This window comes from Rattus norvegicus, chromosome 4 (assembly GCF_021556685.1).
Source record: "Rattus norvegicus strain SHRSP/BbbUtx chromosome 4, alternate assembly SHRSP_T2T, whole genome shotgun sequence".
Classification (NCBI taxonomy): Eukaryota; Metazoa; Chordata; class Mammalia; order Rodentia; family Muridae; genus Rattus; species Rattus norvegicus.
Window position 1 is genome coordinate 99,918,453 of NC_141537.1, and position 17,165 is coordinate 99,935,617.

General features: G+C 35.5%; 1 non-coding gene and 1 gene segment (V, D, J or C); both read left to right on the top strand.

Annotated features, from left to right (window-relative positions):
* Positions 1 to 528: 528 nt before the first annotated feature.
* Positions 529 to 5,957, top strand: LOC690255 (immunoglobulin kappa chain variable 12-41-like). The segment is given in 2 exon segments: positions 529 to 605; positions 736 to 5,957. Coding segments are annotated over 2 exon segments (387 nt in total).
* On the top strand, positions 5,775 to 5,879 carry LOC120102592 (U6 spliceosomal RNA). Its single transcript, XR_015687430.1, has one exon. It is a non-coding gene; the product is annotated as a U6 spliceosomal RNA (small nuclear RNA).
* Positions 5,958 to 17,165: the final 11,208 nt, after the last annotated feature.

Here is a 17,165-nt window from a genome sequence, read left to right on the forward strand (position 1 = left end):
ATGTATTACAAGTAGAGGAAGAATGTATATTTGGGAGATTTAAGAGGGAAGAAATAAAAGAGAAAAAATTAATTTTACAATTCAATCTCACATGTAAGTAGAAAAAAATGATGAAGCTAAACCACCTCAATAACCTTCATAGGTAAATATAAATTTTGCCCTAAAACCATTTATATACTGTTTAAAATTTACTGTAGATTACAGGTCCAGCTATAAGAGAAATAAAACAGAAAATCTCATAATGAATATGACAAAAATCAAAACAATATGCATCTCATAGCCTGGTGATTCGTTGTTGTTGTTGCTGCTGCTGTTGCTGCTATCCAAAGAGGAGCACATTCTCTACAAATAAACCCAAATAAACCTGTACTGGCTCTCTGATGTAAAACATAAGAGGACCACAGACCTCTTGAGGCACTGATCTCACGGTGCTATGGTCATTCCTACTGTTTCCTGATTTGCATGTTCTCAGAGCCCAGCCCACTGCTCAGTTGACTGCTTTATATTCAGGTCTCACCCTGTGCTGGAGTCAGCTTCACACATGTTACACAGAAACATGAACGTGCCCACTCAACTCCTTGGGTTGCTGCTTCTCTGGCTTACAGGTAAGGAAGACTGAATAAACTGAAAATTTATACAGATCAGTGCAGTAAGTGCTCCATGCATGATTTCCATAAATGATGTCTTATACCAAGATAAATTGTATGGGAATTCTTTTTCAATTTTCAATCTCAGGTGGTAAATGTGACATCCAGATGACACAGTCTCCTGCCTCCCTGTCTGCACCTCTGGAAGAAATTGTCACCATCACATGCCAGGCAAGCCAGGACATTGGTAATTACTTATCATGGTATCAGCAGAAACTGGGGAAATCTCCTCAGCTCCTGATCCATAGTGCAACCAGCTTGGCAGATGGGGTCCCATCAAGGTTCAGCGGCAGTAGATCTGGCACACAGTATTCTCTTAAGATCAACAGACTACAGGTTGAAGATACTGGAATCTATTACTGTCTACAGCATTATAGTGCTCCTCCCACAGTGATTCAGGCCATGACATAAACCACCCAGGGAAGCAGAAGTGAGAGACCACTCTACTGCAAATGCTTCTTCTGGTGTCTCTGGATGCTGAGACTGTTTCCCTTAGGACTAACAACATCCATATGAATAACATTCCTATTTATTCAGTCTTCTTTACCTGTAAGCCAGAGCAGCAGCAACTCCAGGATGTGACTAGAAGCACTCATGCCTGTGTATGACATGTGTGAGGCTGACTCTAGCACACGGTATGACCTGGGGATAAAGAAGTCCTCACATCAGTGGGCTGTGCTCTGGGTATATGCAAATCATCAAAGGCTAGGAACAGCTGCAGCCAGGTCAGTGATCCATTAAGAGGCCATGATCTCTGATGGGTGAGATCAGAGAGACAATATGGGTATATCTGTAGGGAATATGCTCATCTTAAAAAGAACAGGTCCAATCTATGAGTTGCACTTATTTTGATTTCTGCCTGGTTCAATGCAGAATTTCCTTATTATGTTTTCTTTCATGGCTTAGGCTCTCAGATGTGAACTAATTCTGGGAAATAAATAAATAATTATATAGTCCTTTCACAGACATTTGCAGATGTTATTGAGATGATGCAGCTACTACTTTTTCCAATTTTTATTTGTGAGATTGCATTTTAATTATGACATTTCTTCCTTTCTTCCCTCTGAATCTTCACAAATATTCCTATTTACTCCCTTTTAAATTCATGGCCTCTTTTTTCATTACTTTTTTATTGAATGCAAATAGGCATTTCTGAGTATATGAATATTCCAAGATATCAAATGTTAATAATTCCATATACACATACTCACACGTACATTTTTAGGTTAATTATTTGGATCCCATGGAACTAGACTGTTTTCAAGTCACCATGTGGATACTGATAATGAACCTAGGTCCTATTCAAGAACTGAAAATCCTCTAAGTTGCTGAGACATCTTAAAATAATTCTCTGAAAGTTACAACTTTATGTAGGTTATGGACCTTTTATAAACACATTCATGTTTATAATTTCGGCAGTTTTCATCGTGTCCTTAAAACTCACCTTCTGTGATGTGTTTTATGGAAGCATGGTACAAAACATTCACATAGAGAGCAATCATATGAAGTGTATTTATTTTCTACAGATGCTAAGACTTGAATTTATTGTTACACAGGTCCCATGATCAGAAATGCTTCTGGAGGAAGACAATGAGTATGGGTGCTAAATCTACCTAACAATTGAGAGAGTCAATAGAGAATCCTTTGTTATTTCTTTTTTTAATTAATGTTTTAGATATTCTCACTATATTATAGTTTAACTTTCTAAAGTCTTATCAAAGAAGTTTACATTTAATTTTATGCCAAAACTACCCATTTACATCTCATCCTACCAATTGACCTCCTTTCATTGTCTTATTGCTCTGGCTAGGATTTTGAGTACTATATTGAATAAGTAGGGAGAGAGTGGGCAGTCTTGTATAGTCCCTGATTTTAGTAGGATTGCTTCAAGTTTTTCTCCATTTAGTTTGAACTTAGGTACTTGGTTAGTGTATATTGCTTTAGTTATGGGCCTTGAATTCCTGATGTTCCCAAGACTTTTATTATGAAGGTGTGTTGAATTTTGTCAAATGCTTTCTCAATATCTCATGAAATGATCATGTGTTTCTTTTTTTCCTGGGATTTCTCCATACAGTTGATTACGTTGAAAGATTTCTGTATATAGAACCATCCCTTCATCCCTTGGATGAAGCCTAATTGATCATGAGGGATCAATTTGATGTTTTCTTGGATTCAGATGGCAAGAATTTTATTGAGTATTTTTGCATCGATGTTCATAACGGAAATTGGTCTGAAGTTCTCTTTGTTGGATCTTTGTGTAGTTTATGTATAAGTGTAACTCTAGCTTCATAGAAGAAATTAGGTAGTTCTCTGTCTGTTTATATCTTGTAGAATAGTTTGTACAGTATCGTTTTGAGGTCTTCTATGAAGGTCTGATAGAATTCAATGCAAAACCCATCTGTTCCTGGGCTCTTTTGTTGTTATTATTATTGTTTTTGTGAGATTTTTTAATAACTGCTTGTATTTCTTTAGGTGTTATACGACTGTTTAGATGTTTCATCTATCCTGATTTACCTTTGATACCTGGTATTTGTTGAGGGAATTGTCCACTTCCTCATGATTATTAAGTTTTGTTGAATATAAGCTTTTGTAGTAGGTCTGATGATTTTTTTTTTTTTGGAATTTTCTCAGATTCTGTTGCTATGTCTCCCTTTTCACTTCTGATTTTCTTAATTTGGGTACACTTTCTGTGCTCTCTGGGTAATCTGCTTAATGTTTTATCATTCTTGTTGATTTTCTTAAAGAATCAACTCCTGGTTTTGTTGATTCTTTGTATAGTTATCTTTGTTTCTACTTGGTTTATTTCATCTTTGACTTTGATTATTTCCTGCCTTCTACTCCCCTTGCATATATTTGCTTTTCTTGTTTCAGAGCTTTCATGTGTGCTATCAAGATGCTAACGAATGTTCTCTCCCTGGAGTTTTTTGGAGGCACACAGAGGTATGAGTTTTCCTCTTAGATCTGCTTTCATTTTTATCCCATAAGATTGGGTTTATTGTTCTTTCACTTCCATTAAATTCTAAAAAGTCTTTAATTTCTTTTTTTATTTCTTCCTTAACCAAGTTATTATTGAGTAGAGTTTTGTTGAACTCCAATGTACATGTGGGCTTTCTTTTGTCATTGTTGTTATTGAGGACCAGCCTTAGTCTGTGGTGATCTGATAGGATGCACAAAAGTATTTAAACCTTCTTATATCTGTTTGGGCCTGTTTTGTGACCAATTATATGGTCAATTTTGGGGAAAGTAGCATGAGGTTCTAAGAAGAAGAAGGTATATCCTTTTGTTTTTGAATGAAATGTTCTATAAATATTTGTTAAATCCATTTGTTTTATAACGTCTGTTAGTTTGTCTATATCTCTGTTAAAATTCTGTTTCCATGATCTGTCCATTGATGAGAGTGGGGTGATAAAATCTTCTACTATTATTGTGTGAGGTGCAATGTGCGATTTGAACTTTAGTAAGGTTTCTTTTATAGAGGTAGTTGCCCTTGCATTTGCAGCATAGATAAATAGGGTTGAGAGTTCATCTTGGTGCATTTTTTCTATGATAAATATGAAGTTGATGAAGTTTGGTTGAAAGTTAATTTTATTTAATATTAGAATGGCTACCCCAGGTTATTTCTTTGGACCATTTCCGTGGAAAGTTGTTTTTTCAGATTTTTACTATATGACAGTAGTCTTTGTCCTGAGGTGTGTTTCTTGTATGCAACAAAATGCTTTGTCCTCTTTATGTATCCAGTTTGTAAGTCTATGTCTTTTTATTGGGGAATTGAGTCTACCGATTTTAAGAGCTATTAAGGAATAATGATTGTTGTTTCCTGTTATTTTCATTGTTAGAGGTGGAATTATGTTTTTGTGTGTCTCTTATTTTGGTTTGTGCAAGGAGTTTATTCTCTTGTTTTTTCTAGGGTGCAGTTTCCCTTCTTGTGTTGGACTTTTCCATCTGTTATCTTTGTAGGACTGGATTTGTAGAAAGATACTGTGTAAATTTGGCTTTGTCATAGAATATCTTGGTTTCTCCATCTTTATTACTTGAGAGTTTTGCTGTTATGTTAGCCTGGACTGGCATTTGTGTTCTCTTAGGGTTTGTATGACATCTGCCCCCCAGGATCTTCTATCTTTCATAGTCTCTGGTGAGAGGTCTGCTCTAGTTCTTATAGGTCTGCTTTATATGTTGCTAGACCTTTTTCCCTTACTGCTTTTAATATTCTTTTTTCTGTTTTGTGCATTTGGTGTTTTGACTCTTATGTGACTCTCTGGTCCAATCTATTTGGATTTCTGCAGGTTCTTGTATGTTTATGGGCATCTCTTTCTTTTGGTTAGTGTAGTTTTCTTCAATAATTTTGTTGAATATGTGTACCGGGCCTTTAATTAGGAGTCTTCACTCTCTTCTATGTGTATTATCCTTTGGTTAGATCTTCTCATTGTGTCCTGAACTTCCTTGATGTTTTAGGCTAGGACCATTTTGCATTTAACATTATCTTTTATGGCTATGTCATTGTTTTCTACCTCTGATATTCTCTCTTCTACATCTCTTGTACTCTCTTGGTGATGCTTGTATCTATAACTCCTGATCTCTTCCCTAGGTTTTTTGTCTCCACATTTGTTTCCCTTTGTTCTTTCTTTATTGTTTATATATTCATTTTTAAATTTTGTATGGATTTCTTCAATTCCTTCACCTGTTAGGTTGTGTTTTCCTGTAATTCTTTACACAATTTTTGTGTTTGTTCTTGTAGGGCTTCTCGTGGTTTACTTGAGTTGTCCCATATTTTTCTAAGGATATTATTTATGTCTTTCTTAAAGTCCTCCATCATCATTAAGAAATGTGATTTTTAAATCCAAGTCTTGCTTTTCTGGTGTGTTTGGATACCCAATATTTGCTTTGGTAGGAGAATGGGCTCTGGTGATGGCAAGTAGTCTTGTGTCAGTCTCTGGACACACTAAATCAGTCCCTTTATAATATGGTGCAGTCTCATATTCCAGTCATTCCATTGTCTTAAATCTAATAATGCTACATTCCATCTATAATCTAATTTGTGGACTGCTGTTTAAATCTTCCTTGCATCCATAATGTATTATGTATAGAAATATGTGAAATAATGAAATTTCTCAAAAGAAAATCACATTGGTGCTCACTTTGGCAGCACATATACTAAAATTGTAACAGTACAGAGAATTAGAATGGCTCCTACTCAAGGATTACACACAGATTCTTGAAGCATTCCATATTTTTAGACAACTTCTCTAACCTAAATAAAGAGATGCCCATAAATGTACAAGAAAACCACAGACAACAAAGAGATGGGACCAGAAAATAATAATAACAATAATTAAAACACCAAATGCACAGAACAAAGAAAAAGTATTGAAATCAGTAAGGGAGAAAGTTCAAGTAACATATAAGGGCAGACCTATCAGAATTAGACCAGACTTCTCAGCAGAGTCTCTAAAAGCAAGAAGATTTTGGACAGATGTCAAACAGACCTGAAGACAATAAAATTGTGAGCCCAGGCTACTATACCCAGCAAAACTCTCAAATACCATAGAGGGAGAAACCGAGATATTCCATGACCAAACCAAACTTATACAATATCTTTCTACCAATCTAGTCCTACAAGGATAATAGAAAGAAAACTCTATAAAACAGGGAGGAAAACTACATCAAATAAATACTGGAAACACATCTTACAACAAACCCAAGAGAAGAGACACACACAATCACAATTCCACCTGTAACAACAAAATAAGCAACAATCTTGGACCTTAATATCTATCACCATCAATGGGCTCAATTCACAAACAAAAAGACATAGACTAACAGGTTGGATACATAAAGAGGATCCAGCTTTTTGCTGGATACTGAAACCATATCTGAGTGATAGACACATATAATGCCACAATGTAAAAGCCAAAAATGTCCCAGGCAAATGCTCCCAAGAAATAAGCTTGAGTAGCAATTCTACTTCCTAATACATTTTCAAAAAAAAAAACAAAACAAAAACAAAGCATCTTCAAAAAAGATGGGGAAGAACACTAGATACTAATCAAAGAAATAATACACAAAGATGAGCTCCTAATTCTGAACAACTATGCCTCAAATGCAAGGGCAACCACATTTGTAAAAGAAATATTACTGACTCTCAAACACACATTGAACCTTATACTAATTGTAGGAGACTTTAACACCTCACTCTTATCATGGAAACATAAGGTAAACAAAGAGGCAGTGAAATTGACAAATATTATGAAACTAATGAACTTAACTGATATCTATAGCACATTTCACTGGAAAAAAACAAAAAAAGAATATAAATTTTTTCAGCACCTCAGGCTACTTTCTACAAAAGTAACCATATTAATAGGACACACAACAATGCCTCAACCAATACAAGAAGATTTAACTAATCTCATGTATCTTATCATATCACCATGTACTAAGACTGGTCTGCAACAACAATAAAAACAACAGAAAGCCCACATACACAGGGAAGCTGAACAATTGTCTACTCAATGATAACTCAGTCAGGGAAGATATGAGGAAAGAAATTAGACTATTTAGAATTTAGCAAATATGAAGGCAAAAGATACAGAAATGTATGGCATACAAGAAAGCAGTATTAAGAGGAAATTGCATAGCTCAGAGTGCTTTCATAAAAAAAATTGCAGAGAGCATATACTAGCAGCATAATTGCACATGCGAGAGCATTAGAACAAAAAGAAAGAAGCATATCCAAGAAGACTAGACAGCAGAAAAAAATCAAACTCAGGGCTGAAATCAATCAAGTGGAACAAAGAGAGCTGTACAAAATCCACAAAACCAAAAGCTGGTTCTTTGAGAAAATCAGCAAGATAGATAAAACCTTAGCCATACTAACAAGAGTACACAAAGATAGTATCAATACTACCAAAATCATAAGCGAAAATGGAGACCTAACAGAAACCGAAGAAATCAAAAAACCCAAAAACCAAAAAACAAAAACAAACAAAAAAAAAACCAAAAAACAAAAAACTGGGAGATCCTATTACAAAAGCCTATAGTAAACAAAACTGTAAAATCTAGAGGAATTGGATAATTTTCTAGACCAATACCAGTTTCCAAAATTAAATCAAGATCAGTTAAACCATCTAAACAATCCCATAACCCCTAAAGAAATAGAAGCAGTTATTAAAAGTCTCCCAAACAAAAATCCTTAAGACCAGATGGTTTGAGTGTAGAATTCTCTAAACCAATACTTCTTAAAACATTTCATAAAATAGAAACACAAGAGACACTACCCTAAATGTTTGTTTAGCCACAGTTACAGTGATACCTAAACAAAACATAGACCTAACAAAGAGATCTATAGATCAATTTCCCACATGAACATTGATGCAAAAATATTCAATAATATTCTTATAAACTGAATCCAAGAACACATTAAAATGATCATTCATTAAGAGCAAGTAGGTTTCATCCAGGGATGCATGGATGTATCAATATACAGAAATTTATCAACAGATTTCACCATGTAAACAAACTCAAACAAAAAAAAAAAACAAAATCATCTCATCAGATGCTGAAAAACGTTTCGACAAATAGAACACCATTTCATGCCAAAAGTGTTGGATAGAAAAGAAATTCAAGTTCCCTATCTAATTATAATCAAAACAATATACAGCAAGAAAATAGCTAACATCAAACTAAATGGGGCAATCTTGAAGAAATCTCACTAAAATCAGGGACAGCACAAGGCTGTTCACTCTCCTCCTATCTATTCAATATAGAATTTGAAGTTAGAGCCAGAGCGTTTAGGCAACAAACGATCAAAGGAATACAAATTTTAAAGAAGGAAGTCAAGATATTACTATTTGCTGATAATATGGTAGTATATATAAGTGAAACAAAAACATCCATTAGAGAACTGCTATTGCTGTTAAACAACTTCAGCAAAGTGTCTGGATACTAAATTAACTCAAACAAAAGGAAGTCTTTCACTACTCAAAGGGTAAACTGAGGGAGAAAAAAATCAGGGAAACTATGTCCTTTACAATAGTCAAAAATAACGTGAAATATCTTGGTGTGACACTAACCAAGCAAGTGAAATATTTCTATGGCAAGATCTTCAAGTCTCTGAAGAAAGAAATTGAACAGGATTTGAGAAGATGGAAGGATCTCCCATGCTTATGGGTTGGCAGGATTAATATAATAAAAATGGCTATCTTACCTAAAGCAATCTACAGATTCAATGCAATTCCTATCAAAATTCAAACACAATTCTTCACAGAGAAAGAAAGACCATTTCTCAAATTTATTTGGAATACCAAACACCCAGGATAGCAAAAAAAAAAAAAAAAAAATTCTCAACAATACAAAGACTCCTGGGGGATTCAGCATCCCTAATCTCAAGCTATACTACAGAGCAATAGTGAAACAAACAGGATGGTATTTGTAAGGAGACAGGCAGATAGATCATTAGAATATAATTAATGACCCAGATGTGAACCCACACACCTTTGTTCACTTGATTTTTGACAAAAGATCCAAAACCATCTGGAAAAAAGACAGCATTTCATTAGCTAATGATGCTGGTTCAACTGGCAGTCAGCATGTAGAAGAATGCAAATTAAATCATCATTCTTATCTCCTTGTACAATGATAAACTCAATTGACTCAAGAACCTCTACATAAAACCAGACACTATGAGTCTACTAGAAGAGAAAGTGGGAGTGAATTCGAACATACTGGTACAGTGGAAAATTTTCTGAGGGGGGAAAAAACACCAATGTCTTATGCACTAATATGAAGAAACAACAAATGGGACCTCATTAAATTGAAAAGCTTTTGTAAGGTAAAGGACATTGTTAGTAGGACAAAATGTCAACAAACAGATTGGGAAAAGATCTTTATCAATCCTACATCTGATAGAGGGTAAATACCTAATGTATACGAAGAACTCAAGAAGGTAGACTGTAGAGAACCAAATAACCATATTAGAGAATGGGGTAGAGATCTAAACAGAGATTTTACAACAGAAGAATCTCAAATGCCTGAGAAGAATTTAAGGAAATGTTCAACAACCTTAATCATCAGGGAAGTGTAAATAAAAACAACCCTGAGATTCCACCTTACATTAGTCAGAATGTCTAAGATATAAAACTCTGGTGACAACATATGCTGGCGAGGATGTGGAGACAGAGGAATATTCTTCCTTTGCTGGTGAGACAACAAGCTGGTACAACTACTCTGGGAATCAGTTTTGTGGTTCCTCAGTAAATTGGAAATAATTTTAACTGTGGAGCTAGCTATATCACTCCTGGGCATATACTCAAAAGATGCTCCAACATATAACAAGGAGCCATGCTCTACCATATTTATAGCACCCTTACTTATAATAGCCAGAAACTGGAAACAACCCAGGTGTTCCACGTCATAGGAATGGATACAGAAAATGTGGTACATTTACACAAAGGACTACTACTCAGCTATTAAAAACAATGTCTTAATAAAATGCTTAGGTGAATGATGAAAGTAGAAAATTTCTTCGTGAGTGAGATAACTCAGTCACAAAACAACACACGGTATGTACTCACTGATAAGTGAATAATAGCCAAAAACAAAGTTGGAATATCCATGATCACAGAACATATGAAATGGAAAAGGAAAGAAAGACCACATCAATGTGTGGATGCTACATTCCTACTGCGAAGGGGATGAAAATACTATTGTCAGTGCAGGGACAAGAAGTTGAAACTTAGGAAAGGTCATCTAGGGATTCTCTTCCTAGGAATCCATCCTATTTTCAGATACCAAAACCAAACACTATTGCTGATGCCACGAAGTACTTGCTGACAGGAGCCTGGTATAGCTGTGCCCTGAGAGGGTCTGCCAGAGCCTGAACAATACAGATGTGAATGCACACAGCTAAACATTGGAGTGAGTATGGAGACCCCAGTGGAAGGAGCTGAAGGTGTTTTCATCCACTTAGGAAGAACAACCGTATCAACCAAGCAGACCACCCAATGCTCTCAGGTTCTAAACAACCAACAAAACAGTACATATCCAGGGACCCATGCCATGTGTAGCAGAGGATGACCTTATCTGGCATCAATGGGATAGGATCGCCTTTGTCCTGTGGAGGTTGGATGAGCCAGGACAGGGTAGTGCTCAGGCCTTGAGACAGGAGTAAGTAGGCAGGTGGAGGAGTACCCTCATAAAGGCAAGAGGAAGGCAGCAGGGTATGGGTGGGGTTGGAGGTGAAACTGCAGAGGGGGATAACAATTGAAATGCAAATAAATAAACTAACAAATAAAAATAAAATAAAAAAGAAATATGAAGCCTAAAAGAAAGAAAAAAAGAAAGGAAGAAAAAGGAAAACACATTGTCACTAAGAATGTTTGTTTAATTATAATACAGTGATCTATGGTTGTGGTGTGTTATGTGTATTCACTCCTGAAGGATAAAGGGTAACCACACACTAAGGTGTTATTTATTTAGTCTGAAGATAGCACAAGGGTCTTTTCCACAAAGGAGACAAGAGGCACAGTAGATATGAAATTCACACTTACCTTGCTTCTTAGCCACATCTATGGTCCCATATAAAGAGATGATATGGTCTACTGTCTCAATAGTTAATTTTCATAAGTCATACCATTAGCAATACTCAGGATACAAGTAATGGGCAAAAGACACTTCTCAATATCCAATCTCAATATCCAATGAAATGTCACACTTTGGTGATCTTTTCACTGCCTACACTGAGGTTTTGAGATGAGGATGGAGATTTTGGATTTCAGTATGGTTATGCAATCACACAGCTGTATTTGCTCTGAACTGGAGAACAATGGGTGTATAGGAAAGTAAACAAGTGCCACACTGATCCTGGAAAGAATAGAAGAATTGAATGCCAATGCATCAGAAAGTAAAATTTTCTCTTTTCTCCAATCCCTATTGTTACAGTGACTGACAGTCTAAATCAAGTGATAGACCAGTGTCATTGGCTCCCCCTGCTGGAAAGATTATTAAAATTAAGTAGAGTTGGATCTTTGTTCAGATGGACTCCAGAAAAAAGCAGACAATGATTAAGGACAATTTATATTATGTAAAAAAAAGAATCAACAAAGAACATAAAACAAAAAAATAACCTGATGTGCTACACTTGAGAGTGTTTCTTCTTGAAAATGATCGGCAGCATTAAGGAACATTCTGCATAGCCTATCACAGGTAAATGTGTGGAGAAACACACGCCATGAGCAGTCCAATTGTTACTACTAGGAAGTAAGAAAACACTGTTCTTGGATGTATCTTAATTATATGTAGTAGTAAATAATATAAATAAAAAGAAAGACACCATCCCACGCTGGAGATGGCGCCATAGGGCCTCATGGCTTCTACTGGGTATTTTCATCTCAAACAGCAAAATGTCTCCACCCGACTCACTAAGTTCACAGTTTCCATTCTATGTTGTGGACAGCTACTCTCTGGGCTCTGCAGGGATCTCACCATCCCTCTAGTTCCCACCCCTCGATGCCATTGCAGTTCCATTCGGAGACTGCCTATCTCATGTGTCTTTTGCGGAGGAGTCTGCCCATATTCTCAGCTTCTGCCCCCTGTGGTTCTTGTCACAACTCTCAGTAACCTACTAAAATCATAACTCAATAAGCTTTTAATTTATCAATCAGATTTATATCAATAAATTCTCACTCCATAAAATGTCCACACAATAAACTCAGAGCCAAATAAGATTGATATAAACTGCCCATGTAGATAAGACAAATTGTCCTATAAAATCCATCCCTTATGAAATATTCATAACTACTGTGTACTTTAAGGCCACACAGATCTGGGTCGCCCTTCTCTACCTCCATCTTGGTTCTTCTCTTCTTCCCCTCCTGTCTCCTTTCTCCAAAATGTGTGCCCACCTTACTTTTTCACCACCCAATCACAGCCATTGCTCTATCTTGCGCCTGCCTTCACCTGCATGTAGTCACCAATCCACATTTTACCTTTTCTGTATAATTAAAAAATGAACTTTTCTCTCAGATGTAAGCTGAGCACAAATATTACCATTCTATGATCTATAAAGTATAAAATATACCTAACACCCAATCATCACGTTTGTCAATTCAATGGAATACTCTATGATCTACCTATTTATCCTATCCTATCTCTCCCTAAGAAAGGCTTCAAATCTATGTGTTTTATCTTGGCTATATTATATACTATCTGAAAGTTATCTAAATAAGTATGTAGTCTCAATATTGAATAGCCTGGGTAATTAGTCTTCAACCCCATCAGAAATCTAAGAAAGAAGAATCCTATCTGAAAATAAAGGAAGCCTAACTCGGCTTACTAAACTGAGACATGTTGAAGAGACAACTGCCAACCTGTCCATTCCCTTGTTAGAAACATATACAAACATCAGGCTTCAGCCTTCTGGCCCAGGATCATCTGACACACCTCTGTAACAGAATTTTGAAGGACTGATTATTATGACTTGGCAGAGATTATCAGTCAACTCTTTTGTGTAGTTTGTCATTTCTTGGACAGTAATTTGTCTGCAGATGAAATAGGCAATTTCTGCCCAGTGGCTACCTAGCCACAATGTATTACCTCACCTGTTGGTAGAGACAATCATTTTTTTATCCAAATAGGGGATCTGCTTCTAAGAGCAGATATGTCTCAACAACAAAAGAATAACAACATTAAATGTCACATTTTGTGAATTTCTGATGTTTCTAAAAACCATCTATTCATCTAAAGTAATCTAGATAGTTATCCATTCACTACTCTTTACCTATTTCTAAAAATTATCTTGACAATACCCTACGAGTAAACTCAGAGCCATGAATTTATTATCTGGCCCTTAACTCATACTGCATAATCATTTAGAAGCAGTTTATAATACCAGTTATAGGACTGGGTCTAAGTCATATATATTTAAATTATTTGTATAGTCATAATGTCATATGAGAGTAACAATATCAATCACAATTTTATATCAATAAGAAATTAGTATCAATGAAATAGTTAAATTTGTATTAAATAAATTCTGTACCAAATTAAGAGATTATATCTTCTATTTAGTAATGAATAAGAGGATTTCTACAAAAGGTAATTATGACTAAACAGTCATTTCTAGATTAGTTATCTCTGTTAAAATATGACCATTTCTAAATTCCCCAGAATAACAAACTCAGAACAACCACCCCCAGACCCCCAAGTCGAGGACACTGGGTTGACAACATTTCACAACTTCTTCAGGCTCTGTATAAACATTTAGATATATTGCGGGGTGTGTGGGGGTAGGAAAAATGAGGAACCTGGTCAGGCCTTAAGAAGTCCACACCACCGATCACTGTAGTCTCTGTGTTTGTCCTGACTGGATCTGGCCGAAAGTCTTTAAGATCTGGAGCTCCAGCAGGTCAGTTCAGCATGTCAGAAGATGAGACTCACCAAAGCTGTACATTCTGTAATATATAAATCTCAAAACAAAATTTTAGTATCATGAAGATATCTTTATGGATTGTATCAGTTTGTGTAGTGTATACAGACTGGTTAAGATGCAATTTTTTTGTTGTTTTATTCCTTTGAATCTATTTATTCCAGGGGTATCCCTCTATCAAATATAATCCATATAGCTCAGGAAGATATCCAGATCCTAATCACCTATCCTTTTCTTTTTATTTTTATTTCAAAAACTAAGTTTATATTTAGTTACTGTGGTTAAGTGACATTTAACAAAGTAGTTTTTCTTGTGGTGCTAAGGATTGCATCCAGGGTACATTATCTAAAAACACAAAGAAAAAACCTTTCCCCCAAGTCAGCATATGCTTTAGTTGGCAATTAGAAAAGATTGTATCTTTTATTCTCTCCCATATAAATAATATTTTCATAAAACTCAAAATCACACCCATTTTGAAAATGAAACAATATAAAAGCAAATGAAGTATAAACTAAAATATTATATGATCCTATTCTTAGGCTTCTCCAATCTATCATGCCACAAAATCAACCCAGCATTCCCATTGAACCCACATTAGAGAATATGAGCTTTCTGTAGATACTAATATACCATCTTTAAAGTAAACTTCTACTCAAACCTGCCTATAGGAAGTAGGCAGTTTCTTTATCTATTATGTTCTCTGCTTGGAACCGTTGCATTTTTCTCTGTACGAGTTGAGAACTGTGGATAGAATTTGCCACATAACTCAATCAAAATCTGTATTCTTTCCTACTAACTATAACAGTTAGGATATATATATATATATATATATATATATATATACAGTTAGTATATATATAAATGTTTATTTATATATGTAAATAAATATATATTTAAATATATAATTAACAGTTTAATCACACTTATATTAATAGCTGTTAGTAAGAATTAGACAGCTTGTCTAATCATGCTAGTAACCCAATGTTCCTGTGAAGCCCACATTAGAGAGAATGTGTATGACTTATTGGAGCATTATATCTTTATACCATCTGTTAAGCTCTCCACCTGGATGCTCAGACCTCTACTCACTTCATTAGCAACTTATATAATCTACATCTGTTATGCACTCTGCCTGGTACTGCAGACTTCTATATTTTTATCTTAGTTCAGAATTGTGAGTGAAATGTCCCATGTGATTTGGACAAATGCTTTATAAAACTCTATTCTAAAGGCAAAAAAAAAGCAGTCTTTGAATTAAGCCACACTCTCTACAACCTGACCCAGTGCACATTGTTTCTTTTCACATCAGGGGACCTAGTGTCTGGGAGCAGAGAATCTCTCTCCCTGTGTTCCTTTGTTTCTAGGTTCCTGTGATTGAGTCCATGTAATCTTAAAGTTTTAGTGGATTCTTGCCTAAAACGTTGGTTCGACACCTGTAGTAGTAACTAATATAAATATAGATGTGGGGCACATGCACCAGGTCACACTAGCTCCTGCTTCTCTGTCTCCAGCAGCCTCTCCTCCTCTATGACTAGCTCTACATTGGCACCAGCTACTCTCTGGGCCCTGTGGCAGCTACTTTCTGGCAACTCTGTGCTGTAAACTCTGTTCACAATCCCAGCATCTGCCCCCTGTTGTTATCGCCACAATTCCCAATATCCCTGAGAAATCAAAACTCTGGAAGCTGGTAATTTATTAATCAGATTTATATCAGTAAATTCTTACTCCAAAAAATCATCCAGACAATAAATTTAGAGTCAAGTAATATTAAATAAACTACCCACCTAGATAAGACAAATTGTCCTATAAAAATCCATCCCTTATAAAATATTCATAACTACCTGTGATACTTTGAGGCCCTACACATCCAGGTCATTCTTCTCTGCCTCCCTCTTGGTTCTTCTTCCTCTCCTCCTCCTCCTCTCTCTCCTTTCTCCAAAACTCTGTGCCAAACTTACTTTTTCACTGCCCAATCACAGGCCTTGCTTTATCTTGTGTCTTCCCTCACCTGCATATAGACATCAATCTGCAATTACGGACTTCTTTCCTCCTTTGACCAAAAACAAAACAAAACAAAAACCTAGAATACACCCACAAGCATTGCAGTACTTAGGTAGTTTTGGCAAGGTTGAAGTCTGAGCTCTTGAGAGTGGTGTGAGAAATTCAATATCATCTTCTATTACACATTTGAGAACAGTCAGAGCTGTGTAACACCCACAAGTTTTCAGGGAAAAAGCTACCCTGTGTCTTTAAACCAGTTAGGAAATATCGATACCAATGTATCAGACATAATTTTAAATGTTAATGATGAAAATTCATGAAGTTCCATAATAAATTAGGTTTTTGAAATAACCTAAAATTTATTATTTAGTAATGAAGTTTTCTAAGAGTTAGTTATATTAGTTTTATTTTGGCTAGTACTTTTTCGAGTCTACATGGTTTTATTTGAACAAACTCAAATGCAGATTGAAAGTTTCCATAAGGAATAAGCAATAAGAGCTCAAATAGATTAACTTTTGAATCTATGTTTAATATATTATCATCTTTGTTCCTTATCTGACTTCAAAAATTACATTTTTCTGGTCAAATCCAGGGGTCATGTAGAACTGTATGGCCTTAAACTTGTATTAGAGGATGACACTGAAGTTCTAGAGTTACTGCTTCCTACTTTCAAGAACTGGAATTACAGGAGTAATCACCAGGCCCTGTTCACACAATGTTCTTAAATATTTTTTTAATACTAGGAAAAAAGTCATCACCAGGCCCTGTTCCCACAATGCTCTTAAATATTTTTAATACTAGGAAAAAAGTCTATCAATTAAGCTAAATCCAAGTGTAATATTTTCTTCTTCCTTAGTAGCAAGAATTAGACTGCATATATATAGATGTGTATGTGTGTGTGTATGTGTGTGAATGTGTGTGTGTGTGTGTGTGTGTTTTGAATGTATTTATGTTTGATAGCCTGCACATTATTCTTTTTAATGGTTTTGTTGTATATTCCCAGGAAGAAACAGGCTTAGATTCACTTCATAATTTTTCCTGAGCACATTAAAATTACAATTTACCGTTGTTCAGCTTTTTCCTGGGCCCAACAAGAA